The sequence below is a fragment of the Megalops cyprinoides genome, chromosome 19 (assembly GCF_013368585.1).
Source record: "Megalops cyprinoides isolate fMegCyp1 chromosome 19, fMegCyp1.pri, whole genome shotgun sequence".
In the NCBI taxonomy this organism is placed as follows: Eukaryota; Metazoa; Chordata; class Actinopteri; order Elopiformes; family Megalopidae; genus Megalops; species Megalops cyprinoides.
This window is the reverse complement of record NC_050601.1, coordinates 1041440-1067499: the sequence shown is the minus strand read 5'-3', so window position 1 is coordinate 1067499 and position 26060 is coordinate 1041440. Positions and strand designations below refer to the sequence as shown.

At 48.3% G+C, this 26060-nt stretch overlaps 5 protein-coding genes across 6 annotated transcripts in view; 1 reads left to right on the top strand and 4 right to left on the bottom strand.

Moving 5' to 3' along the window:
• Positions 1-862: 862 nt before the first annotated feature.
• LOC118794964 (C-factor-like) lies at positions 863-4242 on the top strand. 2 transcript variants are annotated; one of them, XM_036553269.1, is made up of 7 exons: positions 863-1125; positions 1408-1462; positions 2015-2202; positions 2916-3077; positions 3607-3717; positions 3975-4084; positions 4126-4242. In XM_036553269.1, exons 1-7 carry the CDS (start codon positions 979-981, stop codon positions 4127-4129), a joined length of 777 nt encoding a protein of 258 aa, XP_036409162.1. In that variant the 5' UTR covers positions 863-978; the 3' UTR covers positions 4130-4242. The 2 variants fall into 2 exon arrangements, with proteins under 2 accessions (XP_036409162.1, XP_036409161.1); XM_036553268.1 differs by having other exon boundaries at positions 3975-4242.
• Positions 4243-7252: 3010 nt separating this feature from the next.
• On the bottom strand, positions 7253-13115 carry trim35-12 (tripartite motif containing 35-12). Its single transcript, XM_036552212.1, has 6 exons — positions 12613-13115; positions 11816-11911; positions 11196-11426; positions 10734-10756; positions 8305-8423; positions 7253-7933 (listed from the first exon to the last, which is right to left on the bottom strand). The coding sequence occupies exons 1-6, from the start codon at positions 13048-13050 to the stop codon at positions 7374-7376; spliced, it is 1467 nt and encodes a 488-aa protein (XP_036408105.1). The 5' UTR covers positions 13051-13115; the 3' UTR covers positions 7253-7373.
• A 2872-nt stretch (positions 13116-15987) lies between these two features.
• Positions 15988-19136, bottom strand: LOC118794074 (PDZ domain-containing protein GIPC1-like). The gene is made up of 6 exons (XM_036552214.1): positions 18531-19136; positions 18191-18376; positions 17479-17659; positions 17112-17224; positions 16610-16691; positions 15988-16146 (listed from the first exon to the last, which is right to left on the bottom strand). Exons 1-6 carry the CDS (start codon positions 18783-18785, stop codon positions 15995-15997), a joined length of 969 nt encoding a protein of 322 aa, XP_036408107.1. The 5' UTR covers positions 18786-19136; the 3' UTR covers positions 15988-15994.
• Positions 19137-21518: 2382 nt separating this feature from the next.
• Positions 21519-24203, bottom strand: ndufb7 (NADH:ubiquinone oxidoreductase subunit B7). The gene is made up of 3 exons (XM_036552221.1): positions 23934-24203; positions 22305-22473; positions 21519-21877 (listed from the first exon to the last, which is right to left on the bottom strand). Exons 1-3 carry the CDS (start codon positions 24043-24045, stop codon positions 21793-21795), a joined length of 366 nt encoding a protein of 121 aa, XP_036408114.1. The 5' UTR covers positions 24046-24203; the 3' UTR covers positions 21519-21792.
• Positions 23481-26060, bottom strand: part of LOC118794069 (atherin-like) — a 9340-nt gene continuing 6760 nt past the window's right edge. Inside the window, exon 8 of the mRNA XM_036552211.1 lies at positions 23481-23501. The gene's annotated coding sequence lies outside the window, so the exon portion shown is untranslated. The remainder of the gene's footprint in view (positions 23502-26060) is intronic.

The following is a 26060-nucleotide window of genomic DNA, read 5'->3' as shown; positions in this document are numbered from 1 at the left end:
TAACATCCATATCTTTCCTAATGAAAAACTTCATCTGCAGGTATGAAAAAGGCCTTTGTGCTGTTATTCATTGTGTGTGGGAATGGTGTGGAGCTAAAGGGGTTAAAGGTTTCTCTCTGGTGTTACAGTAGAGCTGGGATGTAAACAGCTTCATCCAGGAGCAGCTGTTTGCCTGAAACCCGCTGCCTCTCTCCTCAGAGGAAGTCCCGATCACTGCAAACTGCTCCTCTGTCTCTAACCCACAGCGCTTAGTCACTCTATCAACACTCAGAGATTAGAAAAACATTTATATCTGTTTAATTCACGGCCTAACGTATCCAAACAAAGAGCGTCATGGGTACTCCTTTAAAGCTGAGGAGAGTTACCACACCCATCCGCCTTCACAAATACACACACACACACACACACACACACATACACACTGCAAGATGAGACTGTGTCACACTGGTTGAGATTAACCAGTCTCCATTTGCAGTGCCACTGCGTTAACACACAGTCATTCTCCGCTCCATCATGGGCTCCGTCAGCCTCCCTGCAGCCTCTGCACCGTGTCCCACACAGGCCTCTCTCTGCTCGGTGTTTGCTGTGCTCTGATTGGCTGCTGGACAGGACGATAAGAGGGCGTCTCTCCCGGCAGCTCACACGGCTCCGTCTTCTCACAGCTCATCACAATCTTTTGGGTCTCTCTCAACGCCAATGAAAACCCGCCAGGATCCGCCAAGATCTGCCACCCGCCGGATATTCCCAGCTCCCCCCAACCCCTTCACCCCATCCCATCATGCCCCATTCTCAGCTGCGGAGGCAGAACGTGACTCAGCACAAACCCCAGCCCTTTGTGTGACTCAGGGTGTGGCTAAGCAGCAGAATAAACAACCGCTACAGGAGTGTATAAAGGAAGGCGGTTGTGAGCCCCAGACGGAGAGAGACGCACAGACACGCAGCACCTGCAGCTGAGAGAGGGAGAGACCCAGCACGACGATGGCAGTGAGTAAAGTTCAAAGTGTCCTGATCACTGGAGCCAACAGGGGTTTGGGTTTGGAGATGGTGAGGCAGCTGGCGGAGTCGTCCGGCCCCGCCCGCCTGGTGTTTGCAACGTGCCGTGACCCCAATGCCCCAAAGTCAAAGGTGAGAAGTGAGCAAACAGGTATGGGCTCCAGGGCCGTTTCCAGAAACTTCCAGAAATCTGCCCTCTTCTTCCCTGTCTTCTGCCCATATTCTCTCTATTTTTACCTCTCAAAGGTGTTTACAAAAAAAAGTACCTGAACACAGCGTCTGAGAGACGCTGAGCGGTTTGGTTAATTATTTATCATGAACCCTATGGTTATTATTCCTCTCCATCCTGCTGTTTGTTTAATAGTGTTCATAGTGGCTGTTTCAGTGTCTCAGGATTCTGCTGTCATCCCGCAGGACTTGCAGGAGCTGGCAAAGAAGCACCCCAAAGTGGTCACTGTCCTCCGACTCGGTAAATTCACTCTTTCATCACCCGGTCTGAACCTGATGAGCGATCCGAACCATTTCCAGGCCTAACCCCCGCCATGTGGGCGGAAAGCTCACACTGATCTGTGGTCAGCTCACAGGGGGAAAATCCATCTATGGTCTTTGTGACCCTGTTGGCTGTGGGAGACCTTCTGATCTGGGTCAAATTTAGGTCCAGATGGATTTCAAATGCAACGTGCTTTGTGGTTGGGAAGCAGCCCCCTCCCGAAAAGAAAACAGGTAGAATGATAAGACTGGTTCTCCAGCCTGACCTCCTCAGCAGCTGCTGAACCCGATGCGAGTTAGCCTCTGGCCAAATTTGTTTAGCACCCACGATGTCAGTTGGAGGGCAGGGGCTGGGTGGCTGAAATCTGGTGACACATCAGAAGAAGGCGTGCTTCCTCTTTTTATCGGTTGGCTACCTGTTGGTTTGCAGTGATTTGGTTGGAGGACTGGCTGAAAATTCTCCAGCACTGATCTTTGCTAGAATCCCTGACAGACTGAGAGTTGACTGACACCTCTGCCTCCACCCACACAGATGCCACAGACCCCCGCAGTGTGAAGGAAGCCTCCAATCAGGTAGGGCTGCGCCTGCAGGGGGGCGGGCTCAACCTGCTGGTGAACAACGCTGGTGTGCTGACCCACGGGACCCTGCAGACCACCAGCAGCCAGGACATGCAGGACGCCTTCAACAGCAACGTACTGGGTCCCATGTGCGTCACCAAGGTGGGTGGGGGGGTCATGGTGGTGAGGGTGAGGTGGGGGGGGGTCATGGTGGGGGGGAGGTCATGGTGGGTGTTGCACTGGCAGCTGTATTGAGTTTTTTGTAATGCTGTTTATTCTAATATCAGTTAAATCAATTTACCCTCAGGAGCTCTGTGCCGATGTCCATGCAAAGGGCAGTTTATCAGACCAAAGCTCACTTTAAAACTGACATTAAAATCTGACATTAAAACTTTAATGAGGAATTGATTGACTGACCCTAATTAACCCAGATGAAATATATTTCAACACAAAGTGAATTTAAAGCTTATTTTAATATGTCGGGCATTCGCATAAAAATGTGCAGTAGGGCTATGAATGCGCAGTAGGGCTGCATTAATGCGCAGTAGGGCTGCATTAATGCGCAGTAGGGCTGCATTAATGCGCAGTAGGGCTGCATTAATGCGCAGTAGGGCTGGATTAATGCGCAGTAGGGCTGCATTAATGCGCAGTAGGGCTGCATTAATGCGCAGTAGGGCTGTATTAATGCGCAGTAGGGCTGCATTAATGCGCAGTAGGGCTGCATTAATGCGCAGTAGGGCTGCATTAATGCGCAGTTGGCCTGGATTAATGCGCAGTAGGGCTGCATTAATGCGCAGTAGGCCTGGATTAATGCGCAGTAGGGCTGGGATGGGTGGGGTGGGATGCGCCGGGCTGATCAGAGTTGCCCTCCTCAGGAGTTCCTGCCCTACCTGCGCACGGCGGCCCAGGCCAGCGGCCAGCCCGGCATGTCCTGCAGGAAGGCGGCCGTCATCAACATCTCCACGCTGCTGGCCTCCATGGCTTCCGTCTCCCAGGCCTACGCCTTCTTCCCCGCCTTCTCCTACCGCGTCAGTAAGGTATGAGTCTGAGCGCACTGCCACACTGACACCCGGGAGGCTGCGGGTTCAAGGACAGCCTTCCTCCAGCCAGTCAATGCACCAAACCCCAGCTGGTGTAATAGCTCTCTGAATATTTACCACAAATAATACAGCCATTGTTAATCCAATAAAACCAGCTTTCCTGTCTGACTGGGATCCCACAGAGCACACGGCCTTAATATCAGCTGCACCCTACTGTCTCCTCATATTCCATCTGATATATTACATACCAAACTGCTCTCCAAAAAGCAGCGATGCAGAGAGACGGGAGGGAGGTAAGTGCTCATTTATTTGGGGTTCTCCGAGTCTAGCCTGGGGACATTATTATTTCAGTTTCTTCCCACATGCCCTTATCCAAGCTGACAGAAATTACAGGTCAGAGTACAAACAGTTTATACGCAGATACCGTACAATGCAGCCTGTAGCATGTGAGCTAAAAGGCCCTCTTTGTCTCCTTCTCTCTCCCTCCCTCCCCCTCTCTCCCCCTCCCTCTCTCTCTCCCTCTCAGGCAGGGTTGAACATGCTGAATCAGTGTGCTGTGGAGGAGTTCAGGAAGGATGAGATCCTGTTTGCTGTTCTGCACCCCGGCTGGGTTCGTACCCAGCTGGGGGGGAAGGAGGTAAGTGAGGGCGGGGTCTGCAGTCCAGGGGAGCTGGCAAGGAACCCTCTGTACCCAGACTTTAACGATTCGCTCTCTGACATGCCTCCCAGCTGCAGAGCTCTGGCAGCTGCACCAGAGCACCTCACACACAAGGAGCTGGACTGTGTTGTGTAACCATTTCATAGGACAACAAATTCATAATCTGATTGGTCATTGGGCAAGGCAGGAGAGTGTGACCCGTGTGTGTGTGTGTGTGCATGTGTGTTGGCCACCAGGCGGACATCGACGCTGCGGAGAGTGTTCGGGGAATGCTGCGTGTGATGGAGTCTCTCACAGAGAAGCAGAATGGAGCCTTCCTGGACTACCAGGGCAAGTCCCTTCCCTGGTGACCCTGGAAGCAGGAGGGGTCCTCACAGCGATTCCCTGGTGACCCTGGAAGCAGGAGGGGTCCTCACAGCGATTCCCTGGTGACCCTGGAAGCAGGAGGGGTCCTCACAGCGAAGGCATTTTCTGTCCCTGACACAAATAAACATGTGCTGAAAACTCTTTTCTTCATATTTTCTTCACTCCAATTCTTCATCTTTTGACACTCATGTGTTCTCAAAAATGAAAATACAGCACAACATAGAGTCAAAGTAGTCAAAAAGAGTACTACCTCTCCCATACTACAGGGACCAGAGCGTACTGCCTCTCCCAAGCTACAGGGACCAGAGAGTACCGCCTCTCTCAAGCTACAGAGATCAGAGAGTACAGCCCCCACCAAACTACAGGGACCAGAGAGTACTGCCTCACCCAAACTACAGAGACCAGAGCCTACTGCCTCTCCCAAGTTACAGGGACCAGTTTAAAAACATTGCCCATATTGTTTTGAAACACCTAAACACAATATTCAAAATGGCAGACTACAATGCATTTACAAACGTGCATTTCTGTATAATTCTATTAACTATTGACCTGAAATACATTTCAAATCTCTTAAGTATTTCCACATGATAACTATCAAGCAGAAGGCATCTAACCAGCATCTTATATTGCCAAATGTTACATGGATGTAATTATATTCAGAATTACATTTTCATTTAGATTTGAATATGTAATATGTGATACAATTGGATAAATCTATTTTAACTTCATCAAAGCAACGAGGCCTCAAATTTTAGATCATAAAATGAATGCCAGCTTAAAGTTTGAAGTTAACTATGAAGGGTGTTACATGAAAATGTCATTGTAGAAACTATGTGTTGACATTATATCTGCATTGATTCATTTAATTTAGTATAGCAATAAAGTATTTTCATTAATAATCTGTTTCTGGGGGCTTGAAAGCACAGGGATGGCAAGGAGACAATTTCACCTAAAATATGAATACAATAACCTGAACAGAGGACACCAGCCAGCAAAAGTGATAGACTAACTAAATCGTTTGAGCTATAAAGAAATCTGTCACGTATTTGTTCCACCCATGCACTACACCAGCTGAATTTAATTAGCACAACTCTTCAGCCAGGTAGAGGAGCTAATTAGTGAAATCACCTTGTTTAGTGAATGGCTAGAACAAATACATGGTAGGACTTTTACTTTCTGATGCCGGGGTTTTCCACCTCTGTTTTTAAATAAAAGACACAATGACCAAGTTACTTATGTTTATAAGTTACGCAAATTACGTAATTATTGCGGTTACACTCATCTTCAACAGTACATTTTAAAACGCAGACAAGGAAGAATTACTTGGTGGTTAGCAACCGACCCACCTAGCCGTACCTTCAGCAGACTTCGGAGATCGGTTTGCACGCCTCCACGCTTTGAATATGGGTTCCTCTGTACCCCTGCTCTTCCTGCAGATTACGGGGAACTTCTGCCCCAATAACGAGAGCGCGCGTTAGAGAAGGCGAGCGCTGGCGTCAGCAAGCTCCGCGCTCGACATGGGGTTACACATTTCAAAATAAGAGACCTTTCGAGTGGAATTTACTGTTTGTAAACTCGAAACTCACCGATCACAGCATTGTAACATGCATTTGTAAATAGTAAACAAGTGATACGATCTGGTCAGAATATATGTTATATACAGTAGATCTAGAAAGATACTACACCCTTTGAAAATGCGTTTTTGGTGTCTTAAAGATTTACACATTGTGACCAATAATGTCAAAGTGGAAAATCAAATGCCTCCATTTTCCAAAAAAATATTAAAAATGAAAAATTTGTGTCTTGGTTGAATAAGTCTGTACATCTTTACATTAATACTCAGTGGAAGCCCCTTTTGCACTGCAGCGAACCTGTTTGAATACATCTCTACCAACTTCTCACATCTAGATTTTGTAATTTTATCCCATTCTTCTTTCCAATAGAGTTTAAATTCATGTAATTTACATTTGGTCTGATTATGAACAGCTCTCTTCAGGTCAGTCCTAGGATTTTCAATGGGGTTGAGGTCAGGGCTCTTACTGGGCCATTCCAGGACATTAATCTTCTTTATTTTCAGCCATTCTACTGTCTACTCTATTTGGCTGTGTGCTTTGGGTCGTTCTCAAAGGAGAAATTATTCCCCTTCTTCAGCTTTTTTGCAGAGGGTCGCAGTTTTCCTTTTGGTATTTTGCAAGATCCATTTTCCCCTCTATCCTCACCAGAGATGAGGTGTGGCCTGATCTGGTGGTGCCATATTTAATGTCTTGATTATGTTTTATACTGTGTTCCATGATATATTTAAGGCATTTCATGTGTTTTTTATAACCCTCTCCTAATTTGTACCTTTCAACAGTTAGATCCTGGAGATGTGTTGATAACTCCTTGTTGCCCATAGTTGTTTCCTTACACTTGCATGCACTTAGAAAGAAGGAAACCCGCTGAGAAAAGCTAGACGAGCAGCTGAGTTTATCCTGAACTCATCAGAATCACTTCAATTGGTCACAGGTGAAGTCAATTAGTTTTGGGCATGATTTAGATGGTGAATGGCTGGACCTGAGCACAACAACTGCCATTATAAAGGGATGTTAACTTATGCAACCAAGGTATTTTACTTTTCTATTTTAAATTAATATTCAGAAATGTGTTGCTTTTTTCTTTTCACATTGATGCTGTGGGTTACTATGACTAAATGAGAGTAGAAAAATCCTGGAATTTCATTTCAGACCTCAAGGCAATAAAAACTAGACATTTTGAAAGGGTGCGTAGACTTTCTATATCCACTGTGTGTATAACGTTTAATCCAGCTGTTTCCTTGTGCTTTTTTCTTCTTGCATTGAATTGCTTCTTGTAGCCCTGTGTGTCTCTCCTCCTTGACTGCAATCATAGTGATCAGCAAAAACATCTACTGAGACCATGTTGTGTGATGAATGATCATACATACAGTTGCTATTGTCTCTTCATCAAGTCATTCAAACAGAATATAGGACAATAAAATGGCATTGTGGCTATAAACATCTTGCATACAGCTATGATTTTGACCAAAGTAAACAGAAAAAAGACACTGAACTCATTTGGCAAGAAAAGTTATTTATTACAGAGAAATATTCATTTGTATATTATACTGAAAATTTCAATTCCTCAACCCTCTCAGTTTTGACAGATTAAAAGGAATTAGAATAATTGTGGATAAATTCTCCTTAAAACTAATCTCACGCCTCCCAGCAAACACAGATACCCAGCATTCAGTCTGCTGCCACAGCCCTCTGCCATCACCAGGTGGCGCTATTCCAAACTGCCACTTTCACAGGGCAGATCTTGAGGGGACCGGGGTTGTTGCCATTGATGTTTGCCCCGGGGCAGAAGAAGGGGAACATCTTCTCGGTGAAGCAGTCGTTGAAGGTGTAAATGGGGGTCATGTCTGCGGGGTTGGAGAAGGACACCTCCCCGGCGTCACAGTCCAGCTGCACCCGAATCCTCTCCAGGGGCCGCTCCAGGGTCAGCTGGGTGCGTGGCGTCGTCATGGCGATGTACTCGCCCTCACAGTGCGATATGGTCCAGAAGCCTCCCTCGGGGCTGCCTGAGATCTTCCCCTTCCTGCTGATGGACTCCTTGACCACGCCCAGCACCCAGTCCCCCTTGTCGCCCACGTGCACCTCCCAGGCGTGGCGCCCGGCGCCGAAGCCCTCCGAGCCCAGCACGAACACGAAGTGGTCAAAGCGCTCCGGGTTGTCCGGTACCTTCAGCACCGCCCCGCTGTTGGTCACGCTGGTCAGGTCCTCGGACAGCGAGAGCCAGGGATAGGCCGTGTTGGGGTCCAGGGTCACAGGGGCTAACGGACGGGACAGGGAATGGGGTGGGGGGTACGGGGGGACGGGAAGGGGGGGGGTATTTGGAAGGCAGTGAGGACTGGTGTGGGGAAGCAGACCTTAGGAATGTTGCTATTTATTTTAACCATTTCCCTCCATACAATAAATAAGAGACACGCCTCTGTATACGATTTGAAGATTGCTTCCATAGCTTAGATCCGCTCGGGGGGGCTCTTCACAGAGACAGGCCTGCATGGGAAGAGCAGTATGAATCCCCCCCCCCCAACGCCCCCGAGGTCTGGAAGGGCAACTGCCATACTGCCATCCCCCCCTCTGCACTACAGACGTAATGTGTGACCTTTAAACCTAGCATTCCCAAAACCTTGGTACTCACTGTATTGAATAATTCCCAGCATCTTCTCCCAGACTCTGTACTTCAGGTTGCCCAGGTGTTTGGCCACGTCTATCAGTGCCCCTGAAACCATCTCTGGATCCTGCACAGTGCACTGAGCTCTGCAATGACAACCAGGAGTCAGTGCCGCTGTGGGTTACGGTTCAGGAGTCAGTGCCGCTGTGGGTTAGGGTTCAGGAGTCAGTGCCGCTGTGGGTTACGGTTCAGGAGTCAGTGCCGCTGTGGGTTACGGTTCAGGAGTCAGTGCCACTGTGGGTTACGGTTCAGGAGTCAGTGCCGCTGTGGGTTACGGTTCAGGAGTCAGTGCCGCTGTGGGTTTGGGTTCAGGAGTCAGTGCCGCTGTGGGTTAGGGTTCAGGAGTCAGTGCCACTGTGGGTTACGGTTCAGGAGTCAGTGCTGCTGTGGATTAGGGTTCAGGAGTCAGTGCCGCTGTGGGTTAGGGTTCAGGAGTCAGTGCCGCTGTGGGTTACGGTTCAGGAGTCAGTGCCGCTGTGGGTTACGGTTCAGGAGTCAGTGCCGCTGTGGGTTAGGGTTCAGGAGTCAGTGCCGCTGTGGGTTACGGTTCAGGAGTCAGTGCTGCTGTGGGTTACGGTTCAGGAGTCAGTGCCGCTGTGGGTTACGGTTCAGGAGTCAGTGCCGCTGTGGGTTACGGTTCAGGAGTCAGTGCCGCTGTGGGTTACGGTTCAGGAGTCAGTGCCGCTGTGGGTTAGGGTTCAGGAGTCAGTGCCGCTGTGGGTTACGGTTCAGGAGTCAGTGCTGCTGTGGGTTACGGTTCAGGAGTCAGTGCTGCTGTGGGTTACGGTTCAGGAGTCAGTGCCGCTGTGGGTTACGGTTCAGGAGTCAGTGCCGCTGTGGGTTACGGTTCAGGAGTCAGTGCCGCTGTGGGTTACGGTTCAGGAGTCAGTGCTGCTGTGGGTTACGGTTCAGGAGTCAGTGCTGCTGTGGGTTAGGGTTCAGGAGTCAGTGCTGCTGTGGATTAGGGTTCAGGAGTCAGTGCCACTGTGGTCTTGGGTTCAGGAGTCAGTGCCGCTGTGGGTTTGGGTTCAGGAGTCAGTGCCGCTGTGGGTTAGGGTTCAGGAGTCAGTGCCACTGTGGGTTACGGTTCAGGAGTCAGTGCTGCTGTGGGTTACGGTTCAGGAGTCAGTGCTGCTGTGGGTTAGGGTTCAGGAGTCAGTGCTGCTGTGGATTAGGGTTCAGGAGTCAGTGCCGCTGTGGGTTAGGGTTCAGGAGTCAGTGCTGCTGTGGATTAGGGTTCAGGAGTCAGTGCTGCTGTGGGTTAGGGTTCAGGAGTCAGTGCCGCTGTGGGTTACGGTTCAGGAGTCAGTGCTGCTGTGGATTAGGGTTCAGGAGTCAGTGCTGCTGTGGGTTACGGTTCAGGAGTCAGTGCCACTGTGGGTTACGGTTCAGGAGTCAGTGCTGCTGTGGGTTACGGTTCAGGAGTCAGTGCCACTGTGGGTTACGGTTCAGGAGTCAGTGCCACTGTGGGTTACGGTTCAGGAGTCAGTGCCGCTGTGGGTTACGGTTCAGGAGTCAGTGCCGCTGTGGGTTACGGTTCAGGAGTCAGTGCTGCTGTGGGTTAGGGTTCAGGAGTCAGTGCTGCTGTGGGTTAGGGTTCAGGAGTCAGTGCCACTGTGGTCTTGGGTTCAGGAGTCAGTGCTGCTGTGGGTTAGGGTTCAGGAGTCAGTGCTGCTGTGGGTTAGGGTTCAGGAGTCAGTGCTGCTGTGGGTTAGGGTTCAGGAGTCAGTGCTGCTGTGGGTTTGGGTTCAGGAGTCAGTGCTGCTGTGGGTTAGGGTTCAGGAGTCAGTGCTGCTGTGGGTTAGGGTTCAGGAGTCAGTGCTGCTGTGGGTTAGGGTTCAGGAGTCAGTGCCACTGTGGTCTTGGGTTCAGGAGTCAGTGCTGCTGTGGGTTTGGGTTCAGGAGTCAGTGCTGCTGTGGGTTAGGGTTCAGGAGTCAGTGCTGCTGTGGGTTTGGGTTCAGGAGTCAGTGCTGCTGTGGGTTTGGGTTCAGGAGTCAGTGCTGCTGTGGGTTAGGGTTCAGGAGTCAGTGCTGCTGTGGGTTAGGGTTCAGGAGTCAGTGCTGCTGTGGGTTTGGGTTCAGGAGTCAGTGCTGCTGTGGGTTAGGGTTCAGGAGTCAGTGCTGCTGTGGGTTTGGGTTCAGGAGTCAGTGCTGCTGTGGGTTTGGGTTCAGGAGTCAGTGCTGCTGTGGGTTAGGGTTCAGGAGTCAGTGCCGCTGTGGGTTAGGGTTCAGGAGTCAGTGCTGCTGTGGGTTAGGGTTCAGGAGTCAGTGCTGCTGTGGGTTTGGGTTCAGGAGTCAGTGCTGCTGTGGGTTAGGGTTCAGGAGTCAGTGCTGCTGTGGGTTTGGGCTCAGTATCTTACAGTCTAGTAGGTGAGGGGCAGATAGAGTGTACATACCTTCTTTTCGTGTTCTTGTAGTTCTGAAAAAAAAAACAACAAGAAGTTGTTGGATTGTGTTTGTTTTTCCAGCCTGCCTCCCAAAGCCAGGGCTCCTCTGTGACCAGGCGATGGGGACAAGGGAGAGGACTTTACCTTTAACCTGGAACATCAGCTACACCTGTACATCCAGGACTGCTCTACACACTGTTCTACAGGAGACAGACAGCTCTTATTGCTGGCCATGTGAACTGTGTTTGAAGGAGTGCAATGAATGACACTCTGGGCCTCTAGGAACAGGGTCAGGCTGTGCCAGTGTAGGAGTCTGTCCCAGGGTCAATGCTCACCAAGCTGACCAAAGGGCCAGAGAAAAAGACTAAGCGCTTAAATGAAAAACACATCTTTCTCACCAGGGGAGTCCTGAGCTCACATTTATTTCAGAGTGAGGGTGCCACTCCGGTCTGAGATGACCTCCACTCTCACCTGGAGGAAGAGGGCGTCGTTGGTGGCGATCTCGTTGTCCACGGCGATGATGGCGTGAGACAGGGAGAGGATCTCGCGGGTGATGCTCTCCGTCCTCCTCCTGACCAGCTGCCTCTTCTGCTCCTGCTCCTGCCTCAGGGCAGCCAGCCGAGACGCCTCCTCACAGCGCAGGAACTGCTGCAGCTGCTCAAACTCCTCCCTGATGCGCTGCTCCGTCCGCTGGTTCTGACTCTGCCAGACAGCGCAGGGGAAAACGCCACATGGGATTCAGAGCGTCAGAGCCGGCCTGTTACTCCAGCGCCCTCTCCTGGACACGTCTGCACTGCACGCTCCCACACCAACACTGAGCACCAGCCTGACCCATTCAGAGAGGTACACTTTGACCTGGGGTCATTTTGGATGATATAATCCTATGTTTTCAGGTATTGTTGTGATTTTACTGTCAACATTCAGGTCATAATCTTTTCTTCTTGTCATTCAGTAATTATCTTTTATTTTACTTTAGACTTATGATGAACTGCCTCCAGGCCTGTAAGTGTAACCCATCTCTGTTATGGTTTCTGTGCTGTTGATTTCTAAGAGTGTGTTCTTACATGGTGGGACTGTGTGTCTGCAGATACCTTGATGTGTACGGTCATGTCCTCACACTCCTGCTTGGCCTCGTACAGGAATCGCAGGTTCTTTTTCAAAGGGCCCAGGTCTTTCTTCAGCTCGTCCTTCCACAGGAAACAGAGTATAGAATTCAGAATATATAATTCAGAATTTAGAATTTAGAATTCAGAAATGTTTATCAGAATATCTTCATGGTGTTGCCTAAACTCTGGAACAAGCTCTAAGCTGAACTGGCAGCCTCTGGGTTACAGTTACACCCGCTGGCTGCATTAAACACTGCAATCACATGGGCGCTGTGGTCCCCCACGCCTGGAACCTTCCACACCCCTCTGCCTTACTCACAAAGCTTATCAGAATGTTGTTCCAGCACTGTAATGTCCACAGAAACAATTTAGTGCTACCACAGAGCCACATGATGGCAAAATTAGCAAACTGTTGGCAAAACAATGGGAGAGTGTGTTGGACAGTTTGTCAGAACAGGTTTGTCAAGTCACGGTTCCTTTGACTGAGCAGTAAACAGCTCTACTGTAACCTGTCCTCAGGAGCTGTTGCCTCCTGCTTTTGTGGCCCATGCCGTCTTCTCAATCAGTAAAACGAGCCAAAGATACAGCTTTGTGTAGCCTGGTCTGCAGATATTCTCATGTAAACATCAGTCACTTCTCAAAAATGATTTGTCTAAATGCTAACAGCCTAAGAATGATAAACCAGTAACTCCGCTCTGCTCTTTCCCTGCTGTGAGAGTGAGGACCCCGGGGGCTCTGGCCTGGGGCGTCCGTGGCGTTTGCCTGTCTCGTTTTGGGCTCACCTTCAGGTCGAGCGCAGCCTCCTCCAACGGGCAGACGCGGTGGCCGGCGTGCTTCCGGGACGTGTGGCACACGAAGCACAGCGCCTCCAGGTCGTCCTGACAGAAGAGTTTGAGGGGCTCGGCATGGGGAGCACACAGCACCTCGGCGCGCGCCCCGGGAGCCAGGCCCCGCTCCCGCAGGAAGGTCTCTGACACGTTTTTGAGGGCCAGGCTGACGGGCGGCTCGGTGAGGGAGCAGCGGCGCCGGCACACCGGGCACTCCCGCGCCGACGGCCGCTTCCGCCAGAACTGCTGCAGGCAGGCCTTGCAGAAGCTGTGGCTGCACTTCAGCACCACCGGCTCACGGAAAATCTCACAGCACACGGGGCACGACAGCTCCTCCTCCAGCACTGAGCCCGAGCGGGATGAGGAGGCCCGCGGACGGGACGCTGCAGCCATCACACACCCCCTCTCTGTCCCTCTCTGTCCCTGTCTCACCTGCTCTGTGCCTCTCTCACCTAGTCTGTCCCTCTCTCACCTGGTCTGTCCCTCTCTCACCTGCTCACACCCCCTCTCTGTCCCTCTCTCTCCCTCTTTCACCCTCTCTGTCCCTCTCTGCCCCTCTCTCTCCCTCTTTCACCCTCTCTGTCCCTCTCTGTCCCTCTCTCTCCCTCTTTCACCCTCTCTGTCCCTCTCTGCCCCTCTCTCACCTGCTCACACACCCCCTCTCTGTCCCTCTTGCACCTGCTCACAGCTCACATACCCTCTCTCTCCGTGAGGAACAGCAGTTCTCCTACCTCCACGGCTTGTTTCTCCTCTTTTAGAAGGATGTTCACACACACACACAGGTACACACCACCTGGTTCAGGTAGGACCAGGGTTTAAAAGCTCAGGCCCCACCCCTTCACTACCTACCCAATGGCACGGTTTGCTGAAGCCGCTCCCAGCCGATGCTGCGGGGCTCCGCCCTCCTCACTCCAGGAATTTCTTTTCGCAGAAGAGAGAAAAAGGAGAGCAGCCGTGCAGGTGCAAACAGCACCACGCGCCTGGAAACACAAACAGAGGACGCAGGCCGAGTGTTTGCAGTAAACTGCAGGGCTGCTTTGGGGAGCGCTCAATGCCACGAAAAGGTTGAAGCGGTAGCCAGGGTGCAGAAGCTGCGCACTCGGTGAGAGAGAGACTCAGCTGTCACCCCCACGAGCCGCTGACTGATTCTCAGTCGAGAGTGAGAGTCTCTCACTCACACACACACACACACACATACACTCACTTTCACTCATACACACTCACACAATCTCACACTCTCTCTCTCTTTCTCTCACACACACTCACTTTCACTCATACACACTTACACAATCTCACACTCTCTCTCTCTCACACACACACACTCACTTTCACTCATACACACTTACACAATCTCACACTCTCTTTCTCTCTCTCACACACACACTCACTTTCACTCATACACACTCACACAATCTCACACTCTCTCTCTCTCACACACACACACTCACTTTCACTCATACACACTTACACAATCTCACACTCTCTCTCTCTCACACACACAGACACACGCACAGAGTCATTTTAGACAGAGAGTCAGCCATAGTCACACAGTCAACCATAGTCTTCCCTCTGAGGTGCCCCTGTGAGGGTGAAGGTCACTCATACATTAGGATTCCATGAGTGTTTGAGTACACTGGCTGACCCTCCAGAGACAGTAGCACACCAGCAGGACTGGAGGACATATCGCAACGCTGCTGCCACCAGCAGGACTGAAGGACATATTGCAACAATGACATAACAGACACCACTCAAATCAGCGGAATAAGTACGCTTTAATGTTTTTTGTACAAAAAGCAAAAAATGACTTCACTTACAGTTTGACAGAAATGATATTTGACATTACATACATCAAGTAAACTGAAACATCTGTTCTAATAAATGTGCAGAAAGATCCCACAGCTGTACTGCCTTTGTTACTTAACTTGACTGAACATTGATGATCATTGTCCTCAGTGTGGCACAGTGGTGCGGACCCTCGGGTTACAGGGGCGGATCCCAGTGGAGCTATACGGCTCTCTAGCTACGGTAAACATCCAGCAGCCTAATGGATAATTTAGGAAAAAAATAAACACAAGCTGGTACTCAACTGATGACGGGTAAAATAGTTTATAAATCACCATGGATATGGGTGTCTGCTTTAAAAAAGTGAAGAAATTTGGAGAGAGCTTCTTTCTATGGCCTCTGACCTCCAGTTAAAAACAGAGCTGAAAACATGATATCCACTCGTACTAAACCCTGTCAATCACATAGGACCATATCACAGTCCCCCAAATCCATGTCTATTTTAATGCATTCTTAATTTTGCCTCTACCTTAGAATAATACATATCCTCGTGCTGGGCTACAGAGCATGAAAAAATCTCCCTGAGAGGGGAGTTGCTGTAAAGGTGGAGTTGAAGTCTGACATTAGCTCTTACTGACACTGCTCCAAAAACCAGGTCAACTAGCATAGGAACAGAACAACCTGTTATAAATTTTGAAGTTGTTTATTCAAAGTTGTTTTTTCTGGAAAAAGAAATTGGTGACACTTGATGAATTTTCTTCTTTGAGATAACTGAGGGACATGTTAAGAAAAAAGATTATTATCATTAAAAAAGAAAGATAAATGACTGAATGACATGCATTTCCTGTGCAAACATTTTCAGTTTGCAGAGTGATACTGCAATGCACTGTTAAGGACAGTGAAGCTGACACTGGAACTACAATCTCTCTCTAGTGACATCACTACCGTGCAATAACAGTGACATCATTATCGTTGCAGTAGCAGTGATGTCATTACTGTGTGGTGACATCACAACTGTGCAGTCACAGTGACATCATTACTGTGCAGTCACAGTGACATCATCATGTGGTGACAGTGATGCCATTACAGTGCATTTTCACAGTGCTTGCAGGGCAGTGGAAATTCAGGAATAATCTGCCTAATCTGTCAGATCCACCTCTTCACCTTGTCCTCCTGCCTTCCCATGAAAGCCCACCTCCTCTCCTGAAGGGTTACGATCGGAGACTGAACCCCAAGACTCCGAAACGTAGCTTTGTCCCCTCTGAGGATTCAAGACAGACAGTTCAACAGCTGCCACCATTTCCAACGAGTGACACTCAACACTTTTTCACAACATTGCAGAGGTGCAGAGGCGCTAAGAACAAGGTCTTCCTCTTTTCCTCCTCTCCTTCAAACATTTGAGTTCCACACCGTTACTTCACCTAAGATCTCCTGCAGTCTCCCAAAAGACAATACACAAAGCAACAAACATAATGGAGGTATAATATTCAGAAGAGGAAAGAGGAAAAAGAAATTCAGAAGCTCAGGTGTTTCCTGGCCCCTCCCCTTCCTGTGTTTACAGCCGGCCCACCTTGGCGTCTCCAATGGCTCCCCAGACATCGAACACGAATTCGTCAGGGAAGGCGAAGTCGCCCAGGGTCTGGTCCAGCACCTCTGCAAACTCGTCAGGGTGCCTCTTGTCTTTCCCCAGCTCCACCATGGTGGCTGCTGTCTCACAGCCAGAGACAAAGCAGGAGGTCAACCGCACATATCCAAACACAACCATACCCCTGACCACAACCACACATACCCAAATACAACCACACACCCAAAGACAACCGCACATATCCAAACACAACCACACATATCCAAACACAACCACACACCCAAAGACAACCGCACATATCCAAACACAACCACACATATCCAAACACAACCACACACCCAAAGACAACCGCACATATCCAAACACAACCACACACCCAAAGACAACCGCACATGTCCAAACACAAACACACACCCAAACACAACCACACATACCCAAACGTAAACACACACCCAAACACAACCACACATACCATATGCACTCTAACATGATCACACACACAACACACACTTAAACTCACAACTGCACACACACACAGACCCACACACACAAGCTCAGACTCACTCAAACACACACACTTCTCACCCAGCTCGCTGTCTCTGATCCCCATGTAGCTCTCCAGCAGATCATCCACTTTTTCAATGGCCTTCTCCTCAAACGCGGACGGCTGCAGGGCAGACAACAAAGCGTGCAAGCTCAGAGTCTTTCACAGAACACTCTCTCTCAGACACACCCCCAAGCTCAGAGTCTTTCACAGAACACTCTCTCTCAGACACACCCCCAAGCTCAGAGTCTTTCACAGAACACTCTCTCTCAGACACACCCCCAAGCTCAGAGTCTTTCACAGAACACTCTCTCTCAGACACACCCCCAAGCTCAGAGTCTTTCACAGAGACACTCTCTCTCAGACACACCCCCAAGCTCAGAGTCTTTCACAGAGACACTCAGTACTGCACATGGCTGGTTAGGGAGACTCCTGCATGCTATCGTCCATTTGTGCAGCTGGAAATCATTTTGGTTGCCCAGATTCCGTCTCCATAGAGACTGGCTCCTCAGTGGTGGGAGGAGTTTGCGCCTGCATGCTCACCAGCTCCTCCACAGTAGCGGGGCCTTTAGCTCGCAGACGCAGAGTTCCTCGTCCCGTTCCCAAATGTGACCCGGAAGCAGACCTGGCTCCCCCCGACCGCTGGCCCACCATGTCTGTGGGAGAAGGACAGGAACCAGCCTCAATTTCATTCATTTTTATTCAGGCTGAGTGGCGGGCAGGGCTCACACACACACACCTATACACACACACGCACACATACACACACACACATACACACACACACACACACACACCACGCACACATACACACACACACATACACACACACACACACACGCACAAACACACACACCACACACACATACACACACACCACACACACACACGTACATAGACATTCACTCACCGAAGGCCTTCATTGGCTCCACCAGCTTCATGTGAAAGTTCTGGCCCTTAGGAAGCTCCTTCAGTAACTTGGCAACCTCGTAATGTCGCCAGCCAATCAGATCCTGCCCGTTGATGGACTCTATCATGTCCCCCACGCTGATGACCTGCATCTGGTGGATGACACTCCCCTCTCTGATCCTCTGTGAGCACAGGAGCATACGCACACATGCAGCACATGAACCAACACACAAACGCTAACACTCACATTCTGAGGAAAAAAGAGCAGTGATTAGCGCAAATACCACAGTGGCCTCAGTACGTATGTATGTGCAGTATACTGCAGTCGATCACCGCGGCCCTCTCTCACTGACCATCCTCAGGGCAAAGCTCCCAGGGCTCAAACTGTGATGATGTAGTTGTCTTCTGCTTTGTGCCCAGAGGGCAGATTTTTCTTGCATATAATGCGTTTCCTGTCAGCACTATGATGCGTTTCCTGTCAGCACTATGGTGCATTTCCTGTCAGTACTATGATGCGTTTCCTGTCAGCACTATGATGTGTTTCCTGTCAGCACTATGGTGCATTTCCTGTCAGCACTATGGTGCATTTCCTGTCAGTACTATGATGCGTTTCCTGTCAGCACTATGATGCGTTTCCTGTCAGCACTATGATGCGCTTCCTGTCAGCACTATGATGCGCTTCCTGTCAGCACTATGATGCGTTTCCTGCCCACCTTGATGAAGGCGTATCCGGCTCCGTTGTCGGTGATGGTGAGCCCCAGCCCGTCGTCCCCCTTAAACACGTCCACCTCCTTCCGCTGCCCCTTCACATGAGCGAAGATGAAGTCCTCCAGACCGATCTGACCTCCTAGCAGCTTCTCCATATCCACCTTATGGGTGTTCAGAGTGCAGAACATCACCTGCAGACGGGAGCCCAGACGAAGGAAGAATGTGTGCGTCACATTTTCACTGTCCTGCCACTGACTTCTGTCCATGCGCTTCGGCATGTTTATTTCCCTGTTTTATATTTTGCGTTTTGTTGTGGCTGCAGGAGAAGCCGATCCCTGCTCTCACCTCCGCAGGCGGGATCCCAAAGGCCTCCCCGATCTTGGCGTAGAGCTCGCGCACGTTGCCGAAGCCTTCGATGCGGCCGGTGGGACTGCCATGTGCCAGCTGGGTGTGGAAGATGAGGCGGGGCCCACCCCCACTCCCCCCCCTGCCTCCCACACCCTCCCACCTGTCTACGTCGAGCCCCGCCCGAGCAGGCTCCGCCTCCTCACTCTCCACCAGGGGAGACGCCTTCTTCCTCCGCCCAATCCCCAGAGGCATGCTCCGTATGTCTGACTGTCTCCACCCCTCTTTGCTGGCCTGTCTGACTGTGTGTGCGCTGTGGCTCTCTCTGTTGGCCTTACTGTAACCCTGTGTGTATGGGGCCGACTCGTTTCTGCTGGCTCCACCTAGTGGACTGGAGCATCCGGACCAGTGCAACCTAGACCCCCGGTGTTAGGGGGTGCAATCCTCTGATGGAGCTCCAGCCCTTAGGAAAGGGTCTGCACCCCGAGGGGCTCAAAGCTGCTTAGTGTGCAGCAAGATTGATGAAGGGAGTAAGAACATTCAGGGCACTGCACCCATGTGAAAACACAGGTCTTTATGCGCAGGGATTAAACAGACATGCGAGCCTCTGAGCGCACACAGAGGCACACACACACACACACCCCACAGAGTTAAAGGCGCTGCTTGATTGCGCGAGTGGCCCAATTCTTGGATTACAGACCTGGAGAAAATAAGGAGAATGAATTACATAATGTCACGAAAATAAACCGCTTACATCCCTCAAACAATACATCAGCTCGGCACTACCGGAGTAACGAGGTCCCTCTGTATCATGATTAATCATTATTTTGGATGCATATTTACATTTACATTTATTTATTTAGCAGACGCTTTTATCCAATATTTCACATATTAATCTACACAATTGCCATTTCATTCTCACAGGACAGTGATTAATATTAAATATGTATTCTTGCTATTTCCTCCGTATGTTGTCATTAACAATGACTGGATTTTAAATGGCTTTCCTCCGCCTCCCTGATTAAAACGTTACATATTCTGTCATTATTATTCTGTGCTCAGTTAAAAAAGTGTTGTAGTAAATTGTCATTACAATGCTGATAGTATAACGACTGTAGTCTTTAAAATAAACTGCTGTTATCAAAGTTAGCTCGCCAGCTAGCTCTTGTAGCTCTGGCAAACAGGCCGGCTAACCATAGCTTTGCATTTTTACCGAGTGATGTAAGTTATGTGATGATCTTCCGTCCCGCTGCACCACCCGACTTCTGCAGCTGATCCAGAACCGGGTCTGGCGTCTGACTAACTTGTTTTCTGTCGGTAATTACGAGGAAATAAAGTTCGCTAAAGACTTTTGCCGTCGGACTTGTCGGAAAAGGGATAACGGAGTTCCATCTGGTACGGGTGGGACCGCACTTCCAGCAGCCAACCAGAGATCGGACCAGAGGAAATGACAGATTTCTTTCCCAAGTTGAGTGTATAGCCTATTCTCCGATAACCATTGTTTGTAACAGACGTGGTATGCTTTGAGGTGTGCATGCCTGTTTCCCCGGCTCTTACATTTGTTGGCACTGGTATGTTGGATACATAAAAAGAAAGTTTGTTTCCCGACGGATTGGAAAAGAAAAGAATGTATTAGCGACTAATTTACCGACAGTAATTTAATGTTGCGTTCTCGTTTAAGAGAGACTGGGTATAAGATCTTAAATCAGTTAATTCTATAATGGCCCAAGAAGAAAAACGTTTTGTCAGGAACTCCTCTGCTTGTCTGCAGAGATTCCAAAAACCAAATAGTGAAATACTTTCATGAAGCGCACGCTTCCGACATGCAGGCCGGGGTTTTTGGATGGGCTGCTCAGTTATACCCGGTCCACTCTGACGCACCGCAGGCAAACTAACACTCACACTGAGCACTCTGATCTTATTTAAGAACCTATGATATAATCCTCCCATTTAGAGAGCCTGTACACTCTCATTAAAGAATGCATTTCTTTGGAAGGCCAACAAAATAAGGAACTTTACTGAGATTTTTTTGAAATACACATTTGACATTCTTCCAGCTAAGGCTTTGGACTAGTTTACTTAGAGAGATTAAAAAAAACATGAAAAGTCTGTAACAGAACACATTTCTATGACATACCCATCCATGTCATTGGCTAACCAGCGAAAGACCAGTTTATTGTGCCAAGCTCTTTGCAGTCTGTGATTAGTGTATTTTACCCCAATCACATCGATCACGACAACTGTCCTAAATTTTTCAAACCCTTCAGTCGGAATAGGACGTAGTCTCTGGATACATGGTTGTCCACTCCCCCTCCTTAGAGATTTTTTCACATGGCTGCGCCTCCACAGCAAGTCGAAAGTAATCGAACAGACCCTTCAGTCTACGATCAACCTCATTACCATATCGACGGCGGAAAGAAGTGTAGAAACAAAAAATAATTCTAGAAATAAATGTAGAAATAAATGAGCAACGTTTAATTTATTTATGCATGTATTGCGTTTATTCAAACATTTATTCATGAATGTCAGCTATCGTCCACCATAATTCCCCACTGCGATTCTGAAGGTGAATCCAACTGGCAGAATCAGCAGAGAACGCCTAAGCGTTACATCAGGGAGTCTGTGTGCGCAAAGCAGACGTGACCTGCGCAGCTGGCGCAAAACGCCGCACACTGCAGAGCGCAGCTGGCGCAAAACGCCGCACACCGCAGAGCGCAGCTGGCGCAAAACGCCGCTCACCGCAGAGCGCAGCTAAAGGCACGTGCCGCTCGAATAACCTTGTCGTCTATCGCGACTTCAGCAGCTGTGTTTGGTAGAACCAGTGAAGACCGCGCACACACACGCATCAGACGCAAACATTTATCTGAGCATGAATAATTCCTCGTTTATTCATATTCTTACAGACCGGTTTATACACACGGAAGGGTGTTGCATGCCCCCCCCCCCTTCTTCAGCAGCAGACGCAGCTAACAGAGAAAGGAAAGGAGGGACAGAACGTCAGTGGGGAGAGAGTGGTTTTGGGGTCTGAGATGCGGCGTGGGTCACAAAGACCATGCTGGAGGCCAAGACGCAGGAGTTTTCACTCTCTCCACAAACACAGCTTCTCCAGAGCAAGAATGAATGTTTGGGAGTGTCACTCCTCTCAAAGGAAGACACACAGAGAGGAGCAGAGAGGAGCAGAGACGCTGGAGTGAGGTTCAACAGACTTTATTAGTGAGGCGCTGGTATGTACAGGGGTGTGGCTGCGGGTTCTGGGGAGAGATCACGAAGCCTGTGCTTCCTCAATCCTCTTCTTCCTCATCAGCAGCCGTCGCTCCCGCTCAAACTCCTTCATCCTCATCACGTAGCTGCACACAGACAGACAGACACACACACACACACACACACACACACACACACACACACACACACACACACACACACAGAATCAGTCTGAGAGTGCGGGCACACATATTGGGACCTGACTGATGGCCAAGGCTCCTCCATTTACTCTAACTGTAACGCAAATCAGTGACGTAGTGATACATATTTGACTGTAACGTAACTCAGTGACGTGGTTATACATATTTGACTGTAACGTAACTCAGTGACGTGGTTATACATATTTGACTGTAACATAACTCAGTGACGTGGTTACACTTGTTTCCAAGTACCACAGACCACCAGGATCTTTACATATGTTTGTGCTACAGTCTTTAATGTCTCTAAACCAGCTAACTTCATGACTGAATTGTGCCCTCACAGTGCTGGCATGACGGCAGTGCTGCTACTCACTCCTGATGCTCGCAGTAGTCCCACTCATGCCTCTCATGCTTGCAGGCCAGGAAGTTGGGCCAGTTGTCCCTCTTGCACTTCAGCAGTTTGAGGAGGTGGTGGGCGCAGTAGTCCCGCTGCTCCAATGGCAGTTGGGCCAGGTTCATCTGCTCCTGGGTGGCCACCATCTCTGTAATGGGCCACATTACATGACATTACCACGCATACATGATATTACCATGCATACATTACTCAAAAGCAATGAATAAGGGAAGCAGACTGTGGGCATTTTTATCAATTCTGCTCAGATTAACTGAACATTAAAACATTTGCATGGTGAATATTATTCACTGAGCACATAATTCAACACAGAGACTATAAACAGCAGTGGATCTGATCAACACCCACATGGTACTGATCCAGAACACAGTCCCTTCAGCATCACACTGTCTTAAAACAGACTGTACTGGTCAGACTATTAACAGCAATGTCTTTAAAGGGCTGCTGCCATTATACTCAGAACGTAGAAAAAATTAGATGATGTTAAAGTTCTACATGGTGGGCCAGCTGCAGTAGCTAGTGGTCCTACACTGTTTAATACTTTTCTAACTGCATGATGCCGCAGTTAGGGAGTACAGACTGAAACTGCATTGCGATCTATACGATCAAAAGCACAGTCCCAGCCTTTGAGGTCTGTGTGATATTCATATTAAATTGCACATTAATTTTCAGAGATCAAAAATATGATGTGTATTTAACTTTGTTAACATGTTGCTCCCACGTTCTCTACACTGTACTCCATGACCACATCATATTCAACAAATAAAATCTGATTACCAGTGCAATGCAGGTTTACTCTTACTGGTTCACTGAGCTCACAAAGCAGCTCTAGTACACAGCACAAGTAAAGCGCTATCCATGTTCTCTTCAGATGTATGGTCACGTCTAAGTTGATCTTGTTGATGAGGCTCCCAGATATCACAATGTCTTAAACTCCAGAGTCAGTGTCCGAGTAAACCTGTCCAGCTGAATGAAGGAAGCTCACGTTTTACGTCCGTGCGTGCGTGTGTGTGTGTGTGAGAGAGAGAGAGAGAGCGCAAGATAATTTGTGTGTGTGTTTGTGTGTGTGTGTGAGGGAGAGAGAGAATATTTGTATGTGTATATATGTGTGTGTGTGTGAGGGAGAGAGAGAATATTTGTATGTGTGTGTGTGTGTGTGTGTGTGTGTGTGTGCGAGAGAGAGAGGGAGAGAGAGAGTATTTGTATGTGTATGTGTGAGGGAGAGAGAGAGTATTTGTATGTGTATGTGTGTGTGGTGGGCATCCTTGTGTGTTTTCCCCAGCATCTAAGTAGAACAGCATTTGCAAGATATTCTGCTGTCACAAAACCCTGGCTTCTCTGGACCAACAGCGGGCAACCCGGCAATGCTGAATTACAACTGAGCAGGCCGGCTAGCTATACCGTACTGTTTTTAAAAGGCAAGCGGGCCATGTACCGTTACGTCTGATGGCACAACTCACTGGCTAGTTAGCTAACTTTAATGACCTCGTATTGGGAGAGGGATTTAAAACATATGCATGTGTCCAGAGAGGCACAATAAACTGTCCACAATAACTGTAAACGGGGACTGGAGACCAGCGCTGTACGAACCCCTCTCTTTCCGCTCTTCAAAGCCGAACTCCGGGGGGAACGAGGGCGGCTTCTGGGGGTCCGGTTCGGTGTCCGGCTCTGTAATGTAGCTTCGGACAAGATGAGCTCCCATGTCGATGAAGAGCGTCTTTTATACCGTCAGTAAATCCACCACGGACAAACAAGGGGCTATCAGGCACAGAGAAAATAATTCTACCTTCGACGGTTCGGTCACCTCCACAGTGGCCCCTGTGCACCACGGATATTCTCCGTTTCCGTTCCGGAGAGGAAGCGACGTAATTTGTCCGACGTGAAAATGATTCCTCCGTGTAGCGCCACTAGCGCACGTTTGTTCCGCTTGATGTACCGCATGAGCGCCTCATCTGTCGTTTCTAAAACGTCGCAGTGAAGTACAAGTGACTGACACAATAAAGAAGACACTCGAGTAAATGAGGGATACAAAGTATATTGAAAGCAGGTGCTTTAACACAGGTGTGGTTACTAAGTTAATTAAGAATTAATATCCCACCATGCTTAGGGTGAAGTATAAAAATGCTGGGCAGGTCCAGGTCCCTGTTATTTTGGCATGTTTAGCTGGGACACATCTGGCAGGCCCTTCAGTGGCAAAGATTGCTCAAGTGGTGGATGTTTCACAATGAACAGTGGCGCAGGTAGTGACAGCACTGAAGTCAGGGAAAGCTCAATTTGCTGTTGATAATAATGGGATGTGAGTTATTAATTTGCTTGGATTCAGAATTTTAATTTGCTGAAGGGTGCACTGGCTGTGCCTCTCTTGGGAATCAAACCTGCAAACCTTTCCCACATGCACAATTAGAGGGTACAGAGTCATCTTAAAGATTGATTTAATTCAGTTGACCATTTCCTGTAATTCTCTAATTTCAGATTCAACATAAGCCAGGTAATGAGAATCTATGATTGTTATTATATTCTTTACAATCCCTGCATGTATGTTCTGCTACTTGATACCAGAACAGCATAACCACAGAGAATACTTCTGAAGTTATACACTGTAATTTACAGCAAGGAGCAAAACAATAGAATTGGGTTTTATGCTATACACATTGTCTTGTCCATAGATAACATTTGTAGCAGACTGGATTCTAGATATTCTATTTATGGAATAAATATTAAGCTCTGTTCGTTCCATACTACACCTCCATATCTGAAACAAGATTATTCAAATAGCAATAGGACAGACTGTTCTAATTCCACCAAACTGAGAGGTTTTGTAGCCATGGAAATTAATGGATATCTTTACCTCTGTTTTAGCACATTTGGTCTTTTAACCCTAATTATGTAGTTGACCCATTATTATCTTATTGTGATCTAATTTTCTACATATGCTTTGTCTCTGCTACCTATATGTAGCATTTGTTTCAGTTCAGCTCTGCTTAACTCCCTGAGGAAGGCATGAGGCTCAAACACATCAGTTTTTTAAAAATAATTTCACGTAGAAACTGCCATGAAATAAATGCATTTTAACTTTTTTCCACCTTAGTTGAGTTAAAAAAAATTTTTAAATTAAAAAGCCTCTACCAAAGAGCACCTTCTGTATTTTTTGACTATAGTTATAAGCTCTTCCCTTCATTTCATCTTCATAAAGGGTTTTACTTTCATTTTGATTTTATTTAAAGTTTAGTTTAGTTTTACTGTTATACACCCAAAACAGATAACAGTGACAATGGCAATAAGCAGGAGTGTACTGAATATTTAATTTTGATTTTATTTAAAATGTTTTTTATTTTTCTTACAAAAATGCATGACATGACAACAAGCCATAACAGAATGCACTTTGTTTCAAGTGTAGTTTAAAAAAATCTGTGTTATTGCACAGGCAAAGAAAAGCCAAACTGAACCTTTGATCTGAAGGGTCCGATATTCAGCAATACAGAGCTACACAACAATTTTCCCCATGTCTGTAACAGTTCATGGAAGGTCTATTTAAATAAAAATAAACTGTAAAAAACATGACACAGTAATAGTAAGAGTAATAAATGAGAACATTATGATCCATCTATGACACACTGTGAGAAAAGTCTGTATCCCATTTGTAAAATACACAGTGTTCTAAAAATGCTCATAGCAGGTGTATGAGCTGTGTCTTTCGGATGGAGCAGACTGCATTGA

Bases quoted from the DNA above. Each gene is read 5' to 3' on its own strand.
- LOC118794964 (XM_036553269.1), top strand. From the start codon at position 979: ATGGCAGTGAGTAAAGTTCAAAGTGTCCTGATCACTGGAGCCAACAGG. The intron at 1,126-1,407 runs GTGAGAAGTGAG...GTCATCCCGCAG, and splicing joins CCAATGCCCCAAAGTCAAAG to GACTTGCAGGAGCTGGCAAA. The intron at 2,203-2,915 runs GTGGGTGGGGGG...TGCCCTCCTCAG, and splicing joins GTCCCATGTGCGTCACCAAG to GAGTTCCTGCCCTACCTGCG.
- trim35-12 (XM_036552212.1), bottom strand. From the start codon at position 13,050: ATGGCTGCAGCGTCCCGTCCGCGGGCCTCCTCATCCCGCTCGGGCTCA. The intron at 11,912-12,612 runs GTGAGCCCAAAA...TTCCTGTGGAAG, and splicing joins AGGCTGCGCTCGACCTGAAG to GACGAGCTGAAGAAAGACCT. The intron at 7,934-8,304 runs GTGAGTACCAAG...CCCGTCCGTTAG, and splicing joins GCTGGGAATTATTCAATACA to CCCCTGTGACCCTGGACCCC.
- LOC118794074 (XM_036552214.1), bottom strand. From the start codon at position 18,785: ATGCCTCTGGGGATTGGGCGGAGGAAGAAGGCGTCTCCCCTGGTGGAG. The intron at 16,692-17,111 runs GTGAGCATGCAG...TCTGCCCTGCAG, and splicing joins CCGCTACTGTGGAGGAGCTG to CCGTCCGCGTTTGAGGAGAA. The intron at 16,147-16,609 runs GTGAGAAGTGTG...GCTGTGAGACAG, and splicing joins GATCAGAGACAGCGAGCTGG to CAGCCACCATGGTGGAGCTG.
- ndufb7 (XM_036552221.1), bottom strand. From the start codon at position 24,045: ATGGGAGCTCATCTTGTCCGAAGCTACATTACAGAGCCGGACACCGAA. The intron at 22,474-23,933 runs GTTCGTACAGCG...GGCCCATTACAG, and splicing joins TGAAGAGCGGAAAGAGAGGG to AGATGGTGGCCACCCAGGAG. The intron at 21,878-22,304 runs GTGAGTAGCAGC...GTCTGTGTGCAG, and splicing joins GACTACTGCGAGCATCAGGA to CTACGTGATGAGGATGAAGG.